The sequence below is a fragment of the Colletes gigas genome, unplaced genomic scaffold (genome assembly GCF_013123115.1).
Source record: "Colletes gigas isolate AHSC1104 unplaced genomic scaffold, ASM1312311v1 Colletes_gigas_Sc00050, whole genome shotgun sequence".
Lineage (NCBI taxonomy): Eukaryota > Metazoa > Arthropoda > Insecta > Hymenoptera > Colletidae > Colletes > Colletes gigas.
The window spans coordinates 236,336-256,251 of record NW_025106679.1 but is presented as its reverse complement, the minus strand read 5'-3'; the positions used below and the strand labels follow the sequence as shown (position 1 = coordinate 256,251).

Here is a 19,916-nt window from a genome sequence, read left to right as displayed (position 1 = left end):
AATACATGTTTCAATTCGTTTTACAAGTTTCTTTTCCACGTTTATTAGAATGTCCGTTGGAATTTTTTTCTGTGGGGTTATATTAAACAACAAATTTACAAAACACCAGTACGAAGCACCGCAGATTTAAAAGAAAGAATTAAAACTGCATGTGAAAGTATTCCAAGGGATGTATTAATAAACGTGGAGAAAGAATTTATAAAACGCATAGAAATATGTATTTCAAACAGCGGGAGACATGTGGAATGAATTTTTTGTATACTAAAATATTTTCATAAATTAAAATTAAGTTATGTCTTTATACCTACCTTCAGCTAAAACATTTAAATGAATGTTCCAATCATCCAAATTATTAGCGACATCACCATCCTCGATGCGACAAACTTAAATCGTGATGGACAATACTTTTCATGTTTCTGACTCTTCGGGCCTGCCGTTCCGAGCGTAGACCCTTGCTATCGGTTTCAACAGGCGAAGTCAAACAGCGCAACAATAGGGCCGCTTTTATGACTTGCCACTCAAGCCGAGACGTCTTCGCCGAAAATCAGTAAATTTCCAAGCGTTATATCTTGAAAACTAATGAAAATCGTGTAAATAAATCGCAGGTTAATGAATTCGTCTTGAAAAACACTATCGCATGATCCAAAAAAAATATATAGTTCCATTTAAAAAACGAAACTTCATCATCGTATCTTTGAAATTAATAACATAAATAAAATTTCCGTTTACGCCAGAATAAAGATCCTATTTTATCCTGCAATTTTCATATAAACAATTTTTCCGTATCATCAATAGTTATTGCAGTATCGCGACTGTCACACTATAGCTGGGACACCCTGTATATACAAATTATAATTTATTAAATTAATGTTGCGTTAAATTAAAATAATATTTTTATATAGAATTAAAAAAAACTATTTGTTTTTAATAAGTTTTCGAAACGTAACCCCCCTTTTTATACTGGCTCTAGGTCTCATATAACACGGTTTCACAGAACAAGCCATTTTCTAGGAACCTATCTGCCGTGTTATAGGAGGGTTACCTGTATGCTGTATTCTAGTGTAGCGGTTCTTAATCTTTTGTTGTTGTAATTCCCCAAGACTTAACCCAAGACTTAAAGTGAGCATCTTATGTTTAAATCATATAATATATGTATATAAAGAAAATTATATGTATACGTTTAAAGTAATTTCTACATATGAAAATTAATATCGTATCGTCTTTAATAAAAGCGGCTCACACGAATTTCTATTCGTAGCAGATTCCAATTATGGATTTTTTTCAAGCAAGTATCATTTTGCGAACCATTAGAAACTTAATGCGGTCCACTAATGGAAGAAACATTCTACTGTTTGCGTGTGCATTTTTATTAGAAATTAATTCAGTAAAATTTTTATTAGCTAGTTAATTTTGGTGAAGGTGAGATAAGTGTCATAAAATAGTAGTTATTCGCTATGCAAGTAGACATAGTGTACATAGAGTAGAGAATCTTTCTTCTGCGTAATGATATTTAACTAACTTTTGTTTTAATTTAAAGCAGGATTATTGTAGATATATTTTTAACGATTCTGAATTTTCAGAAAATATGTGTGTTACTACATATTCCTGTATATAAAAATAAGTTATCACCCATGTATTTCTTCGATAATTTTAATACTGCATATAAATCTTGTTGGATTAAGAAAAAGAAACTTTATGTTTTAAACACAGACAAACATTTCTTATAACTGTCACAATAAACCATAAATATCTTTAAAAGCTTATATCTTTTCAATAAAGTATTTTCGGACATAAGTTTATATGAACTTTTTTTATGTATTTGATCTGAGTAGCACGTAGTCTGTATAAGTTTAGTCCCAGACTGCTTCGACACCCTGTATACAGGTTTCAAGTGTGAGAAAGTGGCAAGTGTGAAATTGTTTATATGTAAATTGCAGGATAAAATGGGATCTCTATTTTGGCGTAAACGAAAATTTTGTTTATGTTATTAATTTAAAAGATATGTTGTAAAAATATAACTCAGTATACAGTGTACGATAAGGTATATGTATTGAAAAGAAAAATTTACATGTACATATCAAGCGAGCTCGTTAACGACTGACTAATTTTCTGCGCAAATCGGCATCGCGGTGTTCGCATACGCAGCGACGCCAATCGTTCGTCAATCGGACTATTACGGTTACCGACCAACAAGATATGATGGTGAAGTTTAGTTTTTTAAATGGAACTATATATGTTTTTTGGGTCATGCGATAGTGCTTTTCAAGACGAATTCATTAAGCTTTAATATATTCACCCGATTTTTATTAGTTTTCAAGATATAACGCGACTGTCACACTTTAGCGTGGACACCCTGTACATACAGTTTTCATTACAGAAATTCGACAGCCCGTTTGAAATCTTATTTCTAACATAGTATAGACATTTCAAGTATCCCATTTTTACATCATCCCATAGCAAAAAGTTGCAATCACTTAAAGAACCTTTAACGCGGCTTAAAGCGATTATACAATCTAAAGGAAATCCCACTAGATACTAAAATAGCAAATAGACTGATTTTTGTTACGTTTATGTACTAAAATTTATAGTTTTTGTTGTAAAATTAGAAATGTACGAATACTTATTACGCGTATATTTCACGCCAATTTCTGGAAATTTGTTAATATTTTCATAATAAATATAAATAAATGATTTGTTGTTAATGACATTTGTTCCAGAGATTTCTAAGAATATGTATGTATGTTTTTGTTAACATACTTTTGTAATAAACAAAGTTCTGCAAAGTTTTTGTTCAAATTGACTAGTGTACGAATACTTTTTACACTCACTGTATGTAACCCAAAATCACACCTCGATAGGATTAGGATTAAAATAGAAGTATCGACTCGCGCGGGCGATTTGAGGACGGTCGTGCGCGAATCGTGCTCGCAAGGAAGGAAATAAACTCGAACGTTTGGGCATCGATATCGGGCTCATTAACGACTAGCATTGCCAGTATTGCTCTTAACGAGGCGCTAATCATGTAATCGATTTCGAGATAGCGATGCAGGTCGATCAGACTGGCCACACGAACCAATGTGGTTCGATGACCACTCGACTGAATAACGCATTCCATGCCCCACGGGAGCTGGAAAAGTGTTTAACACGATTCAATTCATGCATCGAGGTTCGAATTCATTTTCTTCGCTTACTTTTGGTGTACCGTTTAAAAGAGGATTACCATTAGGGAGGCCATTAATTAAACGATTATTGAAATATTTTAAAACGTAAACGTTAAGAAATACAAATTGAGACTTTATTTGACATATTTATTGACTTCTAAATGTATTATTTGAATTTTTTTAACGTGTTCGTAATAAATATTTTAAGTATTTCTAATACACCTGTTATCCAAGTAAAGTTTTACTAGCGATAGGATTGGAGAACAAATAAAATAAACGAATTATTAAGGTATATGAGTATGGCTGTCGCCCCTACTAGACAAAGAATGCAAAATGTATTGTGGGATCGGGAAAATAATGACTCCGCCCTGTTCCGTTCCGCACAATTTTATTGTTGCTGTCGTACAACGACGTGACTCGTGGTGCGGGTTACGCTCGACTCTCTGGTACGATCATCGCCACCGTACCAAGAGGCCTTCAAAAACAAAAGACGGTCAGAGACGACGACAACGGCTTTTCGGCTCACGCGGCTCTGGTCGTCTCGTGTGCAACCATCGTCTCGTGTGCAACCATCGTCTCGTGTGCAACCATACATTGTAGCGGCTTCGAACGGCTAAGGCGTATGTGGTGCCTTGGCCGCCACACTACCCCCCTGCCAGTAATTGGCACAATTACGAAAAATTGACCGACTACATTACCACTACCATTTACTCTATTATATAAAATACGTTATCCTAACTAAGATTTACATTACAGTATTTGAACAGAGTTGAAAAAAAAAGGAATTTACATGGAGTTTAATATATAATACGTAATACCTAAAAATACATGAAAGTACATAAAAGTGATGGATAAAAATAAATGGTATATGATACTTATTATAATAATGCGCAAGCCTTAAGTACTACCGCGTAATTTGAAATCGCTCGGGAAAACGTACGCGTCTACCTGAACGCGTGACACGTTGCTGTATAACCGGCGCATTGTCAGGTACGTTTGTTTGTGTGACCGGCTGATTTTCTATGCTCACGGGATCCGGTCTGTTTTCTGCTAGCATATAAGCAGGCTTTAGCCTTTCAATTGATATATTTATTTCCTTACCTCTAATGTTTATTGTAAATGTTTTTTCGCCTCGGCGCACTACGGCGTATGGACCTTCATAAGCGGGTTGTAAAATAGTTTTGGCTGAATCTGTTCGGATGAAAACATGTGTTGAACTGCTAAGATCTTTGAAAACGAATGTACGATTAACGGAATGGCGTGATGCATTAGAGGGACTCAATTTAGAAAAATGGTTGCGTAGTCTATTAGTAAAATCGGAAGCATTTTCTGTGCCTTCCGCTGAATGCGAAGACAAGAACTCTCCCGGTAATCTTAATGGCTCGCCATAAACTAATTCCGCTGAGGTAGCGCCGAGGTCTTCTTTCCAGGCGGAACGAATACCGAGTAGAACCGTCGGAAGTATTTCTGTCCACTTGTCGGATCCGTGGCACCTTATAGCCGACTTGAGCTGTCGGTGAAAACGCTCTACCATCCCATTGGCCGCTGGGTGATACGCCGTTGTGCGAAGGCGTGTGGATCCAATTAAATTGTTCAGCGCAAAAAATAATTTGGATTCGAATTGCCTACCCTGATCGGTGGTAATCCGTACGGGAGCACCAAACCGCGCTACCCAACCGTCATAAAAGGTTCGAGCTACGGTTTGGGCCTCCTGATCGACCATGGGGAAGGCTTCCGGCCACCGCGTATATCTGTCTACACAGGTCAGACAATACCTGAAACCTTCGGACACCGGTAAAATTACTATGTCTAAATGAATGTGTTCGAATCGCGCAGAAGGTTTAACAAATGTAGCCAATGGTGCAGTCACATGACGGGAAATTTTTGATCTTTGGCACGGTATACAGCAACGTGTCCACGTGCGAACATCTCTTTTAATCGACGGCCAAACATAACGTTGCGTTATGAGCTTGATCGTCGCGTTAATACCTGGATGTGATAATACATGTAACATATTAAAAACTGCACGTCGGAAAGGAGGGGTGACATAAGGTCTTACATTCTTAGTCGAAATATCGCAAAAAATTTCGGAAGACGTGCCAGGCAACGAGACTTTGCGTAATTGCAGGCTAGATTCGCTATTCAACAACCGCTGCAACTCCTCATCCTGGGCTTGCGATTTTGCCAATTCTTCGAAATTAATCGAGTGGTTAACCGTTTCCACTCTGGACAGTGCATCGGCAACGACGTTGTCTTTACCGGAAATATGTTGAATATCTGTAGAGAATTGCGCAATGTAATCTAGGTATCGGAATTGTCGAGGAGAGCATTTATCTAATTTCTGTTTGAAAGCGAAAGTTATGGGTTTATGGTCTGTAAAAATAGTGAAATGTCTGCCTTCGAGCATATGTTTGAAATGTTTTATTGCTAAATAGATAGAAAGTAGTTCCCGGTCGTAAGCTGAATACTTCTTTTCGGCAGATCCTAACTTTTTAGAAAAGAATGCTAATGGTTGTCGTTCGTTGCCGACGCACTGATGTAAAACAGCTCCTACGGTGTAATCAGAAGCATCGCAGGTAACCGACAATGGAGCGTTGACCGCAGGATGAGAAAGCAGGGTTGCGTTTGCTAAACTATTTTTGGTATTTTCGAAAGCCTGACGCGCTTCCGAAGTCCAGGCTATCGGGGTCTTGCCCTTTAAATTGCCGGCTAGAAGGTCGTTCAAGGGTGCTTGAAAGCGAGCGGCATCTGGGATAAAACGGCGGTAAAAATTAAGCATTCCCAAGTACTGCCTCAAATCCTTCGCGTTTTTCGGAAGGGGAAATGACTTAATGGCTTGTACCTTGCCGGGCAAAGGTTGAGTGCCGCTTTCATTTACCCGATAGCCTAGAAATTTAACTTCTTCCTGTCCGAACGTGCATTTATTCGGATTAACAACAATGCCATAATCTTTTAATCGTTTAAATAATAATTCTAAATGGCGCAGGTGATCGGCTTGGGATTCTGAGGCGACCAAAATGTCGTCTATATACGCGTAACAAAAATCGAAACCGCGTAAAATTTCGTCGATAAAGCGCTGAAATGTTTGCGCGGCATTTCGTAACCCGAACGACATGTACGGGAATTCAAAAAGCCCGAACGGCGTTGTAATGGCCGTTTTTCCGACGTCTTCCGACGCAACCGGAATCTGATTATAAGCTCGGACGAGATCTATTGTGGAAAATACCTTTTTGCCACTCAGTTGTTGCGCAAAATCCTCAATGTGACGCACGGGGTATCGGTCGGGAATTGTCCGTGCGTTTAACGCTCTATAGTCACCGCAAGGCCTCCAAGCTTCTTCGCCCTTCTTCGGAACCATATGAAGGGGTGCTGACCACGCGCTCTTCGAAGGACAAGCGATGCCCATCTTCACCATCGCGTCGAACTCCTTCTGGGCAGCCCTGAGCCGGTCCGGTGCAAGCCGCCGCGGCTTGCTGGAAACGGGTGGTCCAGGGGTTGTCTCGATGTAATGCACCGTTTGGTGCGTAGTCCTCATCGGGGTGCCGCTAGGCCGTGTAAGTTCCGGCATCTGCATCAGGAGCTGGTGGTAAACGGTAGTCCCTGCTACTGTCTTCACCGACGGCGTTTCATCCTCGGCTCGTGTTCCGCGGACCGTTAACGACGTGGTCCGATCGACGAGGCGACGATTGCGGATGTCCACCATAAGATCGAAGTGATCGAGAAAGTCTACCCCGATTATGGGTTTTGTAACATCCGCAACCACGAATCGCCACACGAAATCCCGTCGTAGGCCGAGGTGCAGGTTTAACGACACTGTCCCGTAGGTGTTAATTACACTCCCATTCGCCGCCGCCAGCTGGTACTCCGATCTTTCTCGCAATCCGCCTAGCAGGCAGCGCGGAAAAACGCACAAATCGGCCCCGGTATCCACTAAAAATTCCGTCTTCGAGCTGTTGTCTAAGATGAAGAGGCGGCGTGATGCTGGATTTGTGTCGCTGGCCGCCATCAACGACTCCCCAGGTCGTTTCCCTGATCCGTGGCGTTCCAATTGCACGGTGCAACGCACCTCTGCGCGGCCGGACCGAACCGCCAATGGTACCAGCATTTCCCTTGATGGTCCATTTGTCCTCCCGCGGGCCGCTCTCGCGATCGCGATAGAGATCGTCTGCGGTAGCGCGAGTTTGGATGATTTCGGTGGGTCGACCTGCGACGGGAAGATTGCCCCTGGTCCACCAAGGATTCGCGGATGGCGGAAATTTCCTGCCTCAAGGAAAGAGCCAATTGTGACATCTTAATGTTTAACATGGCCTCGATGCTCGGGCCCGGCGGGGGTATTTGGCAGGATGCAGATACGCCCGTAATCGCGGCCTCCGTGACGTGTACCCGCGGTGTCATCGTATCCGCAACAGCGTCTGCCAACTCTGCCACCTTATCCAGCGGGGTGTCCCGCTGCGTGGCTAAAATCACCTGCATATTAGCAGGTAGTCGGCCCATCCAAAGCGTCCGCAATACACCGTCCGAAAAAGCCGTACCGGCCAATCCGCGCAGGTGACGAAGAAATTGGGACGGTTTTCTGTCCCCGATTTCCTTGTGTTCCAATAACCGCCGCGTTTTCTGTTCCTGCGACGCACTAAGCCGGCGAATGAACTCATTTTTTAGCGTCGTGTACGGATCCGCGGCCGGGGGATTCATGATAATGTCTCTTACTTCCGCGGCGTGTCGCGCACTTAACGCGCCGAGAATGTACCCGAATTTCGTGGTCTCCGACGTTACATTGGATACCTCAAAACTTCTCTCTACCATTGAAAACCACATCTCCGGGTCTCCCGGACAAAACTCGGGTATCCGTACAGCGACGCGATCAACTGCCAACGGCACACCCACGGATGTCCCTGCGTTAACGTTAGGGTCAGTCATTTTACCAGTCTTGGTCACAAAAAAAAAATAGTTTCACCGCACACACACACCGCGCTTACTATTTGTCAGACCGTGTCCTTTTCTTATGTCCTTAACACTATACACTTATTTCTCTACACTAACTAATATTGTCCGTATACAAAAATGTCCAAATTTTCTTAAAAAAAACTTTACTTGCGCGGCGAGATCACGTCGGGGTCACCAATGTGGGATCGGGAAAATAATGACTCCGCCCTGTTCCGTTCCGCACAATTTTATTGTTGCTGTCGTACAACGACGTGACTCGTGGTGCGGGTTACGCTCGACTCTCTGGTACGATCATCGCCACCGTACCAAGAGGCCTTCAAAAACAAAAGACGGTCAGAGACGACGACAACGGCTTTTCGGCTCACGCGGCTCTGGTCGTCTCGTGTGCAACCATCGTCTCGTGTGCAACCATCGTCTCGTGTGCAACCATACATTGTAGCGGCTTCGAACGGCTAAGGCGTATGTGGTGCCTTGGCCGCCACAGTATACATTGAAAACCATTTGCAAAACAGTTATTATGTGGATCCTGAGCATTTCTTGTAATTTAAGTTAATTAAACTTATGCATGTACTATAACATGCATGACTATATGTAACCAAATATTTACGATGTAGAACCATAAACGCAAATTTTTTAATAATTTTTCAATTTATCCAAATAAATAAAAAACAAATGTATACACTGATTTTGTGTGTGTGTATGTGTGTGTTATAAAATTGCAAACAAGTATTATTATTATTTTGTAATGTTCTGTTATAGATAATGTGGTGATCATACTGTGAGCTGGGTTAGTAACTAAGTGATTGTGGATTTTGTCAATAGGTGGTCTTAGCATATTCTTTTGTTTTGTTAGCGTGTGAAAAACACCTAACCTATATTGTTTTCTTGTTGTCTGAACTTACACCTTTAATTTAGTAAAAAAATTTGTGGCGTCGCCTCCCATGCTCGCCACCAGAGGGGTCGCGCTCTCACAAGCGCTCGACCGACCCCTCGGTTGCTATATACACTCCTCGAACGACTTTCCAATATCCCAGTCGTCTAAGGCAGGGCCTGCTAGAAAGCCTTATTTGATGAGTCCACTGGCAGGCCCGGACGAAACGCGCCCCCTCCTTTCCTTTTCGGCCCTCCTACGAATTCTCACGAGTTTCTACCCGCAGCGAAGCAGCGCCACAAATTGTATCGATTAGTTATTTAGTTTCGTTTTTATCCCAATTTAAAAATGGAAGAACAAGACAAATCGTAAGGGTGTGTTGTTTTCCAGCATGATAATGCAAAGCCCCGCACATCTTTGGTCACTCGCCAAACATTATTGGAACTAGGTTGGGATGTGTTGTCACATCCACCATATATAGCCCTGACCTTACGCCTTCAGATTACCATTTATTTCGTTCCTTGCAGAACTCCTTAAATGGTAAAATTTATGACACTGATGATGTAAAATCACATTTAATTCAGTTTTTTGCTGATAAAAATCAGAAGTTTTATGAACATGGAATTATGACACTGCCTGAAAGATGACAAAAGGTCATCGACAAAAACGGACAATAGCTAATTGAATAAAATCATATTTTTAAGTAAAAATTTTAAATTTTCCTACTTATTTAAAATATGCAATTACTTAGTTGCCAACCCAATAATTTTTAAATATGACAGCATTTTAAACAAGGATCCTTATATCGTCATGATCATCGTTACTTTAAGAGTGCTTCGAAAATGAAAGATTTAAAGGTAGTGTCCTGATTGTGATAGATGTAATGAACAAACATTACATCTATACTATTACATACATACTCTTGACATGCATACGAAATTTGTAATGGATCGGTTCAGTAACTCTCGACGTATTGTGCCGACAACAATTACGCCTGTTTCTCCACTTGCACTCCGTTCCATATTCAAGATATCGTTGCTTTAAAATTAAAACTTGATTTGGAAATTAATTTTCCAAATATAGTTAACTCTCTTATTCTAATTCTTTTATTGAATAACATTACAACTATTTTTCATTCTTTTAGTCGTCAATTTGTTTTAACGAATATTGTCTCAGGGGACGCAATTATTAGCACATCAACACTTCGTTCTATGATTTCGTGGCCTAATAAAAAAGTAATTTTGTAATGTACTTGTAGAAAGTGGTAGCACAGCAGGCACGCGATAAATCAAAGATTACTTAGAGCAGTTTCAAAAATGGAAGTTTAATATCATAATGCATTTGAAAATGCAGTTTTTTTAAATTTCCAGATCATATCAAATTAGAATTAAACACTGTTCTGTAAAATGTTCATTAAAACGAAAGATTGGCTAATATTTGTTGTTAACGTACACGAATACGATTTTACAATACACAAAAAACATCAACAAATTGATAACACATTGATAATTTTAAAGATAAATCTGTACTCTATACTACTTGTTGAGGTTTTTACTGCACAATGTATTATTTTAATTATATACGTTTTATTTGTAACAAGTAATGAGAAGAACAATTAGTGGTACGTCACGTGTTACATTACATTACAGACTGATCTAAAAGTAATCCAACAGGTGGCGATCGATTATCTGCTCTACTTTATCGACGCAAGTGAGATTTACGATTAAGTTTTGTCTTGTTACACCTGACGCTATTCTTTTTGAATTGCTATGAAGATATTGTTTAATGATTCGTTTAAAACACAACTAATGAATTTATTATAGTTTAATGAGTCTCAGAGCATCCTCGAATCCAAGTACTGTTACAGATCTTGTTGCGTCGACGTTCGCGAATCGGTAAAATTGGAATGGCTCGCAGATGCCCGCTTTCCGAAGAGTAAATTAGTACCATCCGGATAGTTGGAAATGGGTTAATGAATGAAATGTTTCGCACTTGACTGCCGAAGTGTCTTCATTGTTGTGTGTTTGTATTTATTGAATGTATTGAGCCTTGTGCTATGAATGTTGAAGTATGACTTGTCATACATACAGGGTGTTCGGCCACCTCTAGCAAAAATTTTAATGAGCGATAGTAGAGGCCAAAATAAGACGAAAATCAAGAATACCAATCTGTTGATGGAAGCTTCGTTAAAAAGTTATTAACGTTTAAAGTGCCGCCCTTACTGAATTTTTTTCTCGAAAATGCGCAAGATTTCGGGGGTATGTCTATTCACCAAAAATGACTGTAATTGAACCCTACAACCGAAAATAATTTTTCCACAACGATTTGCAATTTTTTAATTTTCTCGAATAATTTCACACCTTCTCTATTTTTTTTCTCGAAAGTGGGCAGGATTTCGTGGGTATGTCTAATGACAAAAACTGATTGTAATTGACCCCCCGCAACCGAAAATAATTTTTCCACAACGATTTGCAATTTTTTTTCTCCGTTGAAAAATTTAGGCACCTAATTGGATTTTCAGTAAGGAATTTTTTTCTCGAAAGTGCGTACAATTTCGGAGGTATGTGTAATGATAAAAAATGATTGTAATTGATCCCCGCAACCGAAAATAATTTTTTTAGAACGATTTGAAAAATTTTTTTTCGCCGAAAAATTTCAGCACCTACTCGATTTTTTTTCTCAAAAGTAGATAGGATTTCGGAGGTATGTGTACTCACCAAAAATGATTGTAGTTGACCCCCGCAACCGAAAATAATTTTTCCAGAACGATTTGAAATTTTTGAATTTAATTGTTAATAACTTTTTAACGAAGCTTCCATCAACAAATTAGTATTCCTGATTTTCGTCTTATTTTGGCCTCTACTATCGCTCATTAAAATTTTTGCTAGAGGTGGCCGAACACCCTGAATATAAATTGTATTTAATGTACTAGGAACGTAACGTTGAATGTACTACAGAAAATTGTCAATATTTTTACAATTGACAAGGAATATTCCAATGTTTTCAGGATGCTTTCTTTTAGATAATACATAAAAATCATAACCATCTTCGTCCACCTTTTTAAATTATTAATGTTCAAAGTTGGACAATTGTCGGAAGAAGCCCAGGAAACAAAGTATAAAGATTTTAAAAAGTTTTGGAATTACAAGAGCAGGAAAATTTCAAGAACAGCAACAAATGAAAACATCTTTCACAGATTATTATTAACATCTGATCCAATCATATCAAAATAAGATTAAAATCATACAATAGGAGAAGCAAATTATTAGATCCTAAAGCTATGCAATTACACAAATAAGGACAGCAGAACTCAGCCCATAACTTCAAAAACCCTGGGAAAAATTTTAATGGGAGATTCTAGAGGCCAAAATAAGACGAAAATCAAGAATATCAATTTCTTGGCTGAGGCTTCATTAAAAAGTTATTAAAAAATAAAATTTCAAAATTTCAAATCATTCTGAAAAAATTATTTTTGATTGCGGGGCTCAATCACAGTCATTTTTGATGAATACACATACCCCTGAAATCCTACCCACTTTCAGGAAAAAACATCGAGTAGGTACTGAAATTTTTAGACGAAGTTAAAAAATGTCAAATCATACTAAAAAAATTATATTTAGTTACAGGGGTCAATTACAAGCATTTTTGGGGAATGGACATACACCGAAATCCTACGCACTTTCGAGAAAAAAATTCTTTACCGAAAATCTAATGTGAGGCCAGAAATACTGCTTCTCTGATGCGAATCTTTAAAATGTCATAACTTCTGAACGGATTGGAGGATTTTAATTTTTCAACATGCAAACAACGCGTATTTTAGTGGAAAATATGTAGAAATTTTAACAATATTGTAAAAGTTGTTCCTTGACCCCGTAAAGTTAGAAAACCCCCCTAAAATTGGTCCAATTTTCAAACAGCCGGAACTCCTACAATTTCAAAGATATCTCACTGAAATTTTTTTCTGAAGCAGAGCCCATGGGTACCTACAAAAAAGTATTAGACAACTTTTCTGTAGAGCGTTAAACAAATTTATTAAAAAAGGAAAAACAAATTGTTAAGAATAATCGAAAAGGGAGTAAATAAAGTGCCCAAATTTTTCCGTGAAATTGAAAAGTTTCAAATCATTCTGGAAAAATTATTTTCCATTGCAGGGGACAATTACAATCAGTTTTGGTTATTAGACATACCCTCGAAATCTTACTCACTTTCAAGAAAAAAATTCGAGAACATGTGAAATTTTTCGACAAAATTAAAAAATTTCAAATCGTTCTGGAAAAATTATTTTCTGTTGCGGGGATCAATTACAATAATTTGTGATGAATGGACCTACCCCCGAAATCCTACCGATATTCTAGAAAAAAATTCAGCACGAGCGAAACTTTAAACGTTAATAACTTTTTAATCGAGCCTCCTACCTGAATTTTTTTCTCGAAAATGCGCAGGATTCCGGGAGTATGTGTATTCACCAAAAACGATTGTAATTAATCACCGAACCAAAAATAATTTTTTCAGAATGATTTGAAATTTTTTAATAACTTTTTAAAGAAGCCTCAGTCAAAAAATTGATATTCTTGATTTTCGTCTTATTTTGGCCTCTAGAATCTCCCATTAAAATTTTTTCCAGGATTGACCAAACATCCTGTATAATAGACATTTTGTTAGTGTTTAATAATATTATCTGGAATAATATTGAATTACATATTTTTAAATAATCCAAAAACTAAATGTTTTTCACTATAAATTGTCTATGAAAATAATATTGTATATCATATAAGGAATACATTTCTGGTTTATTTTGCTACATTTGTGTGAGACAATTACATTTAAAACATTGCAGAGACCAATTAAATAAACATAAATACTAAAATAATTAGACATAGTAAAAATAATTAAAATGTCACTAAAATTTTTGATCTGGCCAACTGCGCGCCGTCTCCTCCCTTCCAAGCACCCTTACAACGATGCTCTTGGAAGGGGGTGCGTGTCGCTAAAACGTTGGAAAAAGTTGCCGCTTTTGGACAACGAGCAGGTAAACTTTCTGTCGATTTGCAGTTAGGGAGACTCATGGTAGGGATGTGTGCTGGTAGATCTGAAGGTTGACCGTACACGCGGTCAAAGAATTTTTGCCCTACCATAAACCTCGCCTAAGAATGAGAGGCGACGGCGAGCTGTTACAACGCGTAACTGATCTAATGAGAATGATTCAGTGTTCATTGAAATCAATATCAGTATTCATTAAAAAATGAAATGAAAACAAAAGAATACAAACACACATAAATTCAAACATAAACTTCTTATAAAGTTTTATTTTCAAATACTTTTCACGCATATTTACAGTATGTAGAACAACAATTTGTGGTTTAATGATTCGATATTATTCTAGAACGCAATCTTTTGAATTAACCTGACGAAGATGAATGCAGAAATTAGTCTTGAATACACGAATATTCTCGTAAATATTGTAGGATTCGTCTGAATCTGCGTGTAATTGAGCAAATAAATGAACGTCACGCACAAGAATGCATTATTCAGTTCTCCAGGGTGTGAAGCACTCACGGTGAAATTAAAACGAGAAAATCGGGAAACGTGCTGGAACGAAAATACGAAATTTCATAAAGTGCAACAAATTCCAGCAGAATTGACAACGAATAAATTAGGCTACGATAAAATGTTACGATTTCACTGTCAGGTTCAAATATTCTATAAGTTGCAGTCTGAATGATTATATCATGCGAATTTCGTCGATAAATCTACAGACTGTGCATAGTCTGCGTGGGTTGAATCCATTGCCCATTACTCGATAATGTATTCGGCACTCTCGAAATTACAGATACATCGACGATAATTTCTCTTACTATGATAAATGCATTAGTCATTCTAACAGAAAATCTGATAGGTATAATGTTTCTAAGTAATACAAAAAGGAAAGAATTGAATAAGAAAACTGTTACTGATACAATTCAACGCACCGACTGCCAAGCTAACTTTTAAAATAAACTTCATTAAAGCCCGCTTCACGATTCTTTGTAATTCGCTTTATTTCGACTATGAAACACTACTTTTATTAGTAGTAGAACGATAAGTGAACGATAGTCGTCCCCAGTACTGACAAGAGTGGATTTTGGCACTTCACAAAGCTCAACGTCAAACGGACGGGTAGTGTAATTTGATCCGGGCTCAAATATCGATGAGACAATATACAATATGTACAGTCAGTCCTATTAGTATTCGTACCCTTATTGCTTATAGAAAAAATATATTTATATCAAGGGATGCATGTAAAATTTTGCAATAAACTTTTTATTACAAATGAACGCATGTATAAAATTTATTTATATTACATTATAACAAAATTGATTAACTAATAACAAAAATATATTGATTTTACTCTGCATAATACATAATGCATAGATGAAGCTTCTTTACTTTTATTTTATTCTTAATGAAACTATTACCAATGTGTTTCTGAGATTTTTCTGATTAAAATAAGACTAAACACGATATGATTTGGATAATATTTACCTATTAATATTAATTGTTTATTGTGACTAATTAAATACGCAAATATGTACAAATTATATCGTGTTTGATCTTATTTTAATAAAAAAATCCTTAGAAACATATTGGTAAATTTCCCACCAACAAAAAATGTGTAAAAACGTCCAAAACTCGGACAAAATATGAAAGCGTAATATTATTTGTAGGAAAATTAGTATATTAGGGCTGTCGAAGTCGCTGGTTACGAACTTGATGGCACATTAAACATTTAATAACGTTCACTGATAAAAAAATGTTTTCATTCATAAAATAGTAAAGTTTTGGATATGCCATTACCATATTGACATTACTGAATAACAAATACGAGGATGTTATCTAATCAAACACAAATTATAAAATCCATTTGTTTTTATTCTAACTTTGTGAAATTATAAGGAATATACAAAAGGCATGTTTATACATATATGTATACATATAAGTTAAACTTTCGCCTTTAATAAAACTGTGAGTCTAATCATCAAATCAATCACGGCCCTTGAACAAGCTCTGAGCTACAATTCGAGGGACTTCGCCCTCCAAATCTTTCTTCACCACCAAACCCAGCCCTATTCCCCTTCACACTCAAATTAATGTTGGTGGTATTAGAATTCAATTTTATGGAGTAGCAACAATTTTTTGCATATATCTCGAAAATTAAAGCCAAACGGCGTTAACATGTATAAGGGAAAGTTGTTTAGAATACATATTGATATCCACAATATATTTAAATATCATCCAAATCGGCGAGGCGACCATGATTTCAAATAATTACCGTGTTATCTATTGTAGCATAGGAATATTTTACTGAACGATGAGCCACACGTTTTTTTTATCCTTGTATACAGGGTGTTCGGCCACCCTTGGCGAAAAATTTTAATGGGAGATTCTGGAGGTCAAAATAAGACGAAAATCAAGAATATCAATTTGTTGATTGAGACTTCGTTAAAAAGTTCCGCCTGTAGAACGGCAATCTGCCAACAGCTGCGTACACGCGATAGTGGTTCTCACTCAAAAAACTGTAAGGCTGCCGATGAGTCAGTAAGTCGAGTTTCTCATGCTGAGTGAGAACCACTATCGCATGCACGCAGCTGTACGCAGATGCCGTTCTACAGGCGGAACTCTAAACGTTAATAACTTTTTAACGAAGTCTCGATCAACAAATTGGCATTCTTGATTTTCGTCTTATTTTGACCTCCAGAATCTCTTATTAAAATTTTTTCCAGGGGTGGCCGAACATCTTTGTAAATTTCAACAAGTGACTAACGTGCGTCGTGTATAGTAAATCTAAGAGTAATTCGTCTTCAATTTTATTGTCGATCCACATAAAACCCTACAACGATCATAAACTTATTTGCTGTTTATTGATCCCTTGGTAAGAGTGGTTCTTCACTTGTAATCGGCACATCACGTGTAAACTTATACCAAACCCAAAAGAAATTCGATCTCGGATATTTAACACCGTTGGTGCAACTTACCGTCTTGGTAAGGGCCATCGTGACAGAGTTCCATAGTCGCCTGGTTAACACCGGCGAAGTATTGATAAAAGCTTTCCCTTTCCTTTTCCTTCAAGCAATCGATCGTATACGTCTGCATGCACTTCATGCTATCTTCGATGTATCTACAAGAACAAGAAAAAATCGATGTTACGAACATGAAAGTATAATGATAATTAGGATCTGGAAGCGCACCAGAGCCCTGGCAACGACGGAATTTCAGAGATTTTAAGGTAACGGAGGCCATATTCCAGCGAATTCGTTTTCAACGAAATCCGGAGCTGGAACGAGGATACACATTGTTCAACGCGGCGTGGGAACGTTTCGAGCTGTTCCGTCGTGTCTACGGGAAAAATATATCTCGTGAACGTGCAAACCGACTTGTTTAGTTTCGACCACTGCTAATTGCAGTAACGAACCATGCGGCCAAGAACCTCTCAACTATTCGGGCGGGACAAATCGGGATCACACAAGCGAGAAACGTTAATTTAACAACATCTATGTATTCTCGACTCTCTGTATTATTTAAAACCAGCGGGTATGTTGCTAATATCAAAAGCCTAAGCCGCCAATGTCACTAATGAAATGAATCTATTATTGTATATTCCACGATTCAACAAATATACAGGGTGTTCGGCCACCTCTGGGGAAAATTTTAATGGGAGATTCTAAAGGCCAAAATAAGACGAAAATCAAGAATACCAATTTGTTGATCGAGGCTTCGTTGAAAAGTTATTAACGTTTCAAGTTCCGCCTGTAGAACGGTAATCTGCGAACAGCTGCGTACGCGCGATAGTGGTTCTCACCCAGAAAACTGTAAGGCTGTCGATGAGTCAGTAAATAGAGCTTCTCATGCTGAGTGAGAACCACTATCGCGCGTACACAGCTGTTCTAAGATTGCCGATCTACAGGCGGAACTTTAAACATTAATATCTTTTTAACGAAGCTTCAATTAAAAAATTGGTATTCTTGATTTTCGTCTCATTTTGGCCTCTGGAATCTCCCATTCAAATTTTTCCCAGAGGTGGCCGAACACCTTGTATAATATAACATTTTCAAAGAGCAGACTGCTGATTGATACTTCAGTATATTTTACTCGAGTGGAAAATTCGAGAAAAATATTTCGAGAAAAATATACTTTTTACAGACTGTAATATACAATAATGCATCAATGAAAACAAATTAAATAGTATGTTAAAGTAAAATAAATGTATAACATAAATGTTACTGCAATAGTGTCGATGAAAATTACAAAATAATTAGAAATATTTGAAACACTTTTCTAAACATTAATAAATGAGTTACAGTTGTTATTACTAATATTTACCATACTTTCATATATTATTTTATAATACGTATATCCATAAAATAAATGCAATTCTAATTTTCTGTCGCGTAAAATGTTATTCCAATAAAGTTGTCTTTGTACATTAAAGTACCTCTGAGAGCTTTTTCTTTCTGAAACGTTTTTTAACTGATAAGTTTAAACGAGGTTGTACAAATCAAATGTATTGAAGTATAAATTTAATAAGATATAGAAAGTACATTTATTTTCTTATTTGTAATTAAGAGAAAATCCTGACAAGAGACTAAAGAAAGTTTTTAATAACGTTTGAAACGATCGATGTTGCTTGTTCTCAAAATAATATTTCAACTGTTTTCTTACGCTTTTTGTAAATTTAAAATTACCTTTAATCGTTAAATAATATTTTTTTTAGAGATAATGATCAGGTTTAAAAGCTTTCGAAGAAGTATGAGGTAATAATTTGACACGCGTTATGTAAGAATCTAGTATCTCCGTAATGCGACAATTCCATTATTACCAGTAATGTGGGTAATAAAAAGAGAATCCCAACAACGGAACCAGAACGTCTTTCTCCGTCAGCGATACAATTATCTTATTGTTGCTTACTGGAGCGATCATGACTCTTTTTCTTTTACTTCCTTCACTCTTTCTCGACGGCCGTTGAGTGGTATTACATTAACATTTTTAATTACAATTTCAATTTTGTTAAGTGGAGATCTTGAGGAAATTATGAAAGAGTATATATTATATCACGGTTAACGTTTACAAAACTCAAAATTGTCGTTAAATCACCATTACTGCAAAACTAGAGTAAGCTGCAAACGAATTAAAATGCAACCATGTCGTTCTTCCCTAATCGACGTGTTGACGTTAACACGTTAGTTTGAAAATTTTGATATACAACAACGATGACCAAATCGCGACTCATAAACCCCATGTAACTCTTTTAGACCCTTATTTTAACTTCTGTATAATTATTCAATTTAAATGCTCTCTATAAATTTATTAATCAACACCTAAAGGAATGCAGAGTGTAATTATCGAATATGAACTAAATTTTAAAGAGTTAATATATTCTCAACTAGAAATCTATAAATCTTCTATCAATAAGTAATCGAAAACTTTAGAAATTACTAAAGAAATTAATTTATAATTAATATTTTTTGAGAAAGATATTGTTTTATAGATAGCCTCTTTTACAAGATTAGAAATTTGTAGGATTCTAATGAAGCATAATAATAATATGTAGTACAGTAATTTAGCCGCATAAATGTATTGCATACATAAAATACTGTTTCAAAATAGAATGAAGCTCTCGAGTAGTTTTGATAAACGATATACCTATGGCTCCTATCATGACAAAGGATTTAACCACAGATTTAATCATCATTGATATAAGAATCTATTCTTATTTTCAGAAACGTTCGATGTACCAGGTATGACTATAAAGTTTCAAGAATAAGTTTGTTTTTGTTTTGAGGGATACAGAGTCCAGATAAATCGAGATCTGGGGGAAAATAGCTAAAAACATATTTTCTGTATATGTACAATTAAACATTTTATTCGTAGAATATCTATTTTCTGTTACAATACATACAATAATT

The 19,916-nt window shown here is 37.0% G+C and overlaps 1 protein-coding gene across 2 annotated transcripts in view; it reads right to left on the bottom strand.

Moving 5' to 3' along the window:
- The window catches only part of LOC122403362, a 269,780-nt gene that overhangs the window by 55,590 nt on the left and 194,274 nt on the right, over positions 1-19,916 (bottom strand). For both annotated transcript variants that reach the window (XM_043406852.1, XM_043406853.1), the window contains exon 3: positions 16,989-17,131. In XM_043406852.1, the coding sequence (XP_043262787.1) occupies positions 16,989-17,131 (143 nt within the window). The remainder of the gene's footprint in view (positions 1-16,988; positions 17,132-19,916) is intronic.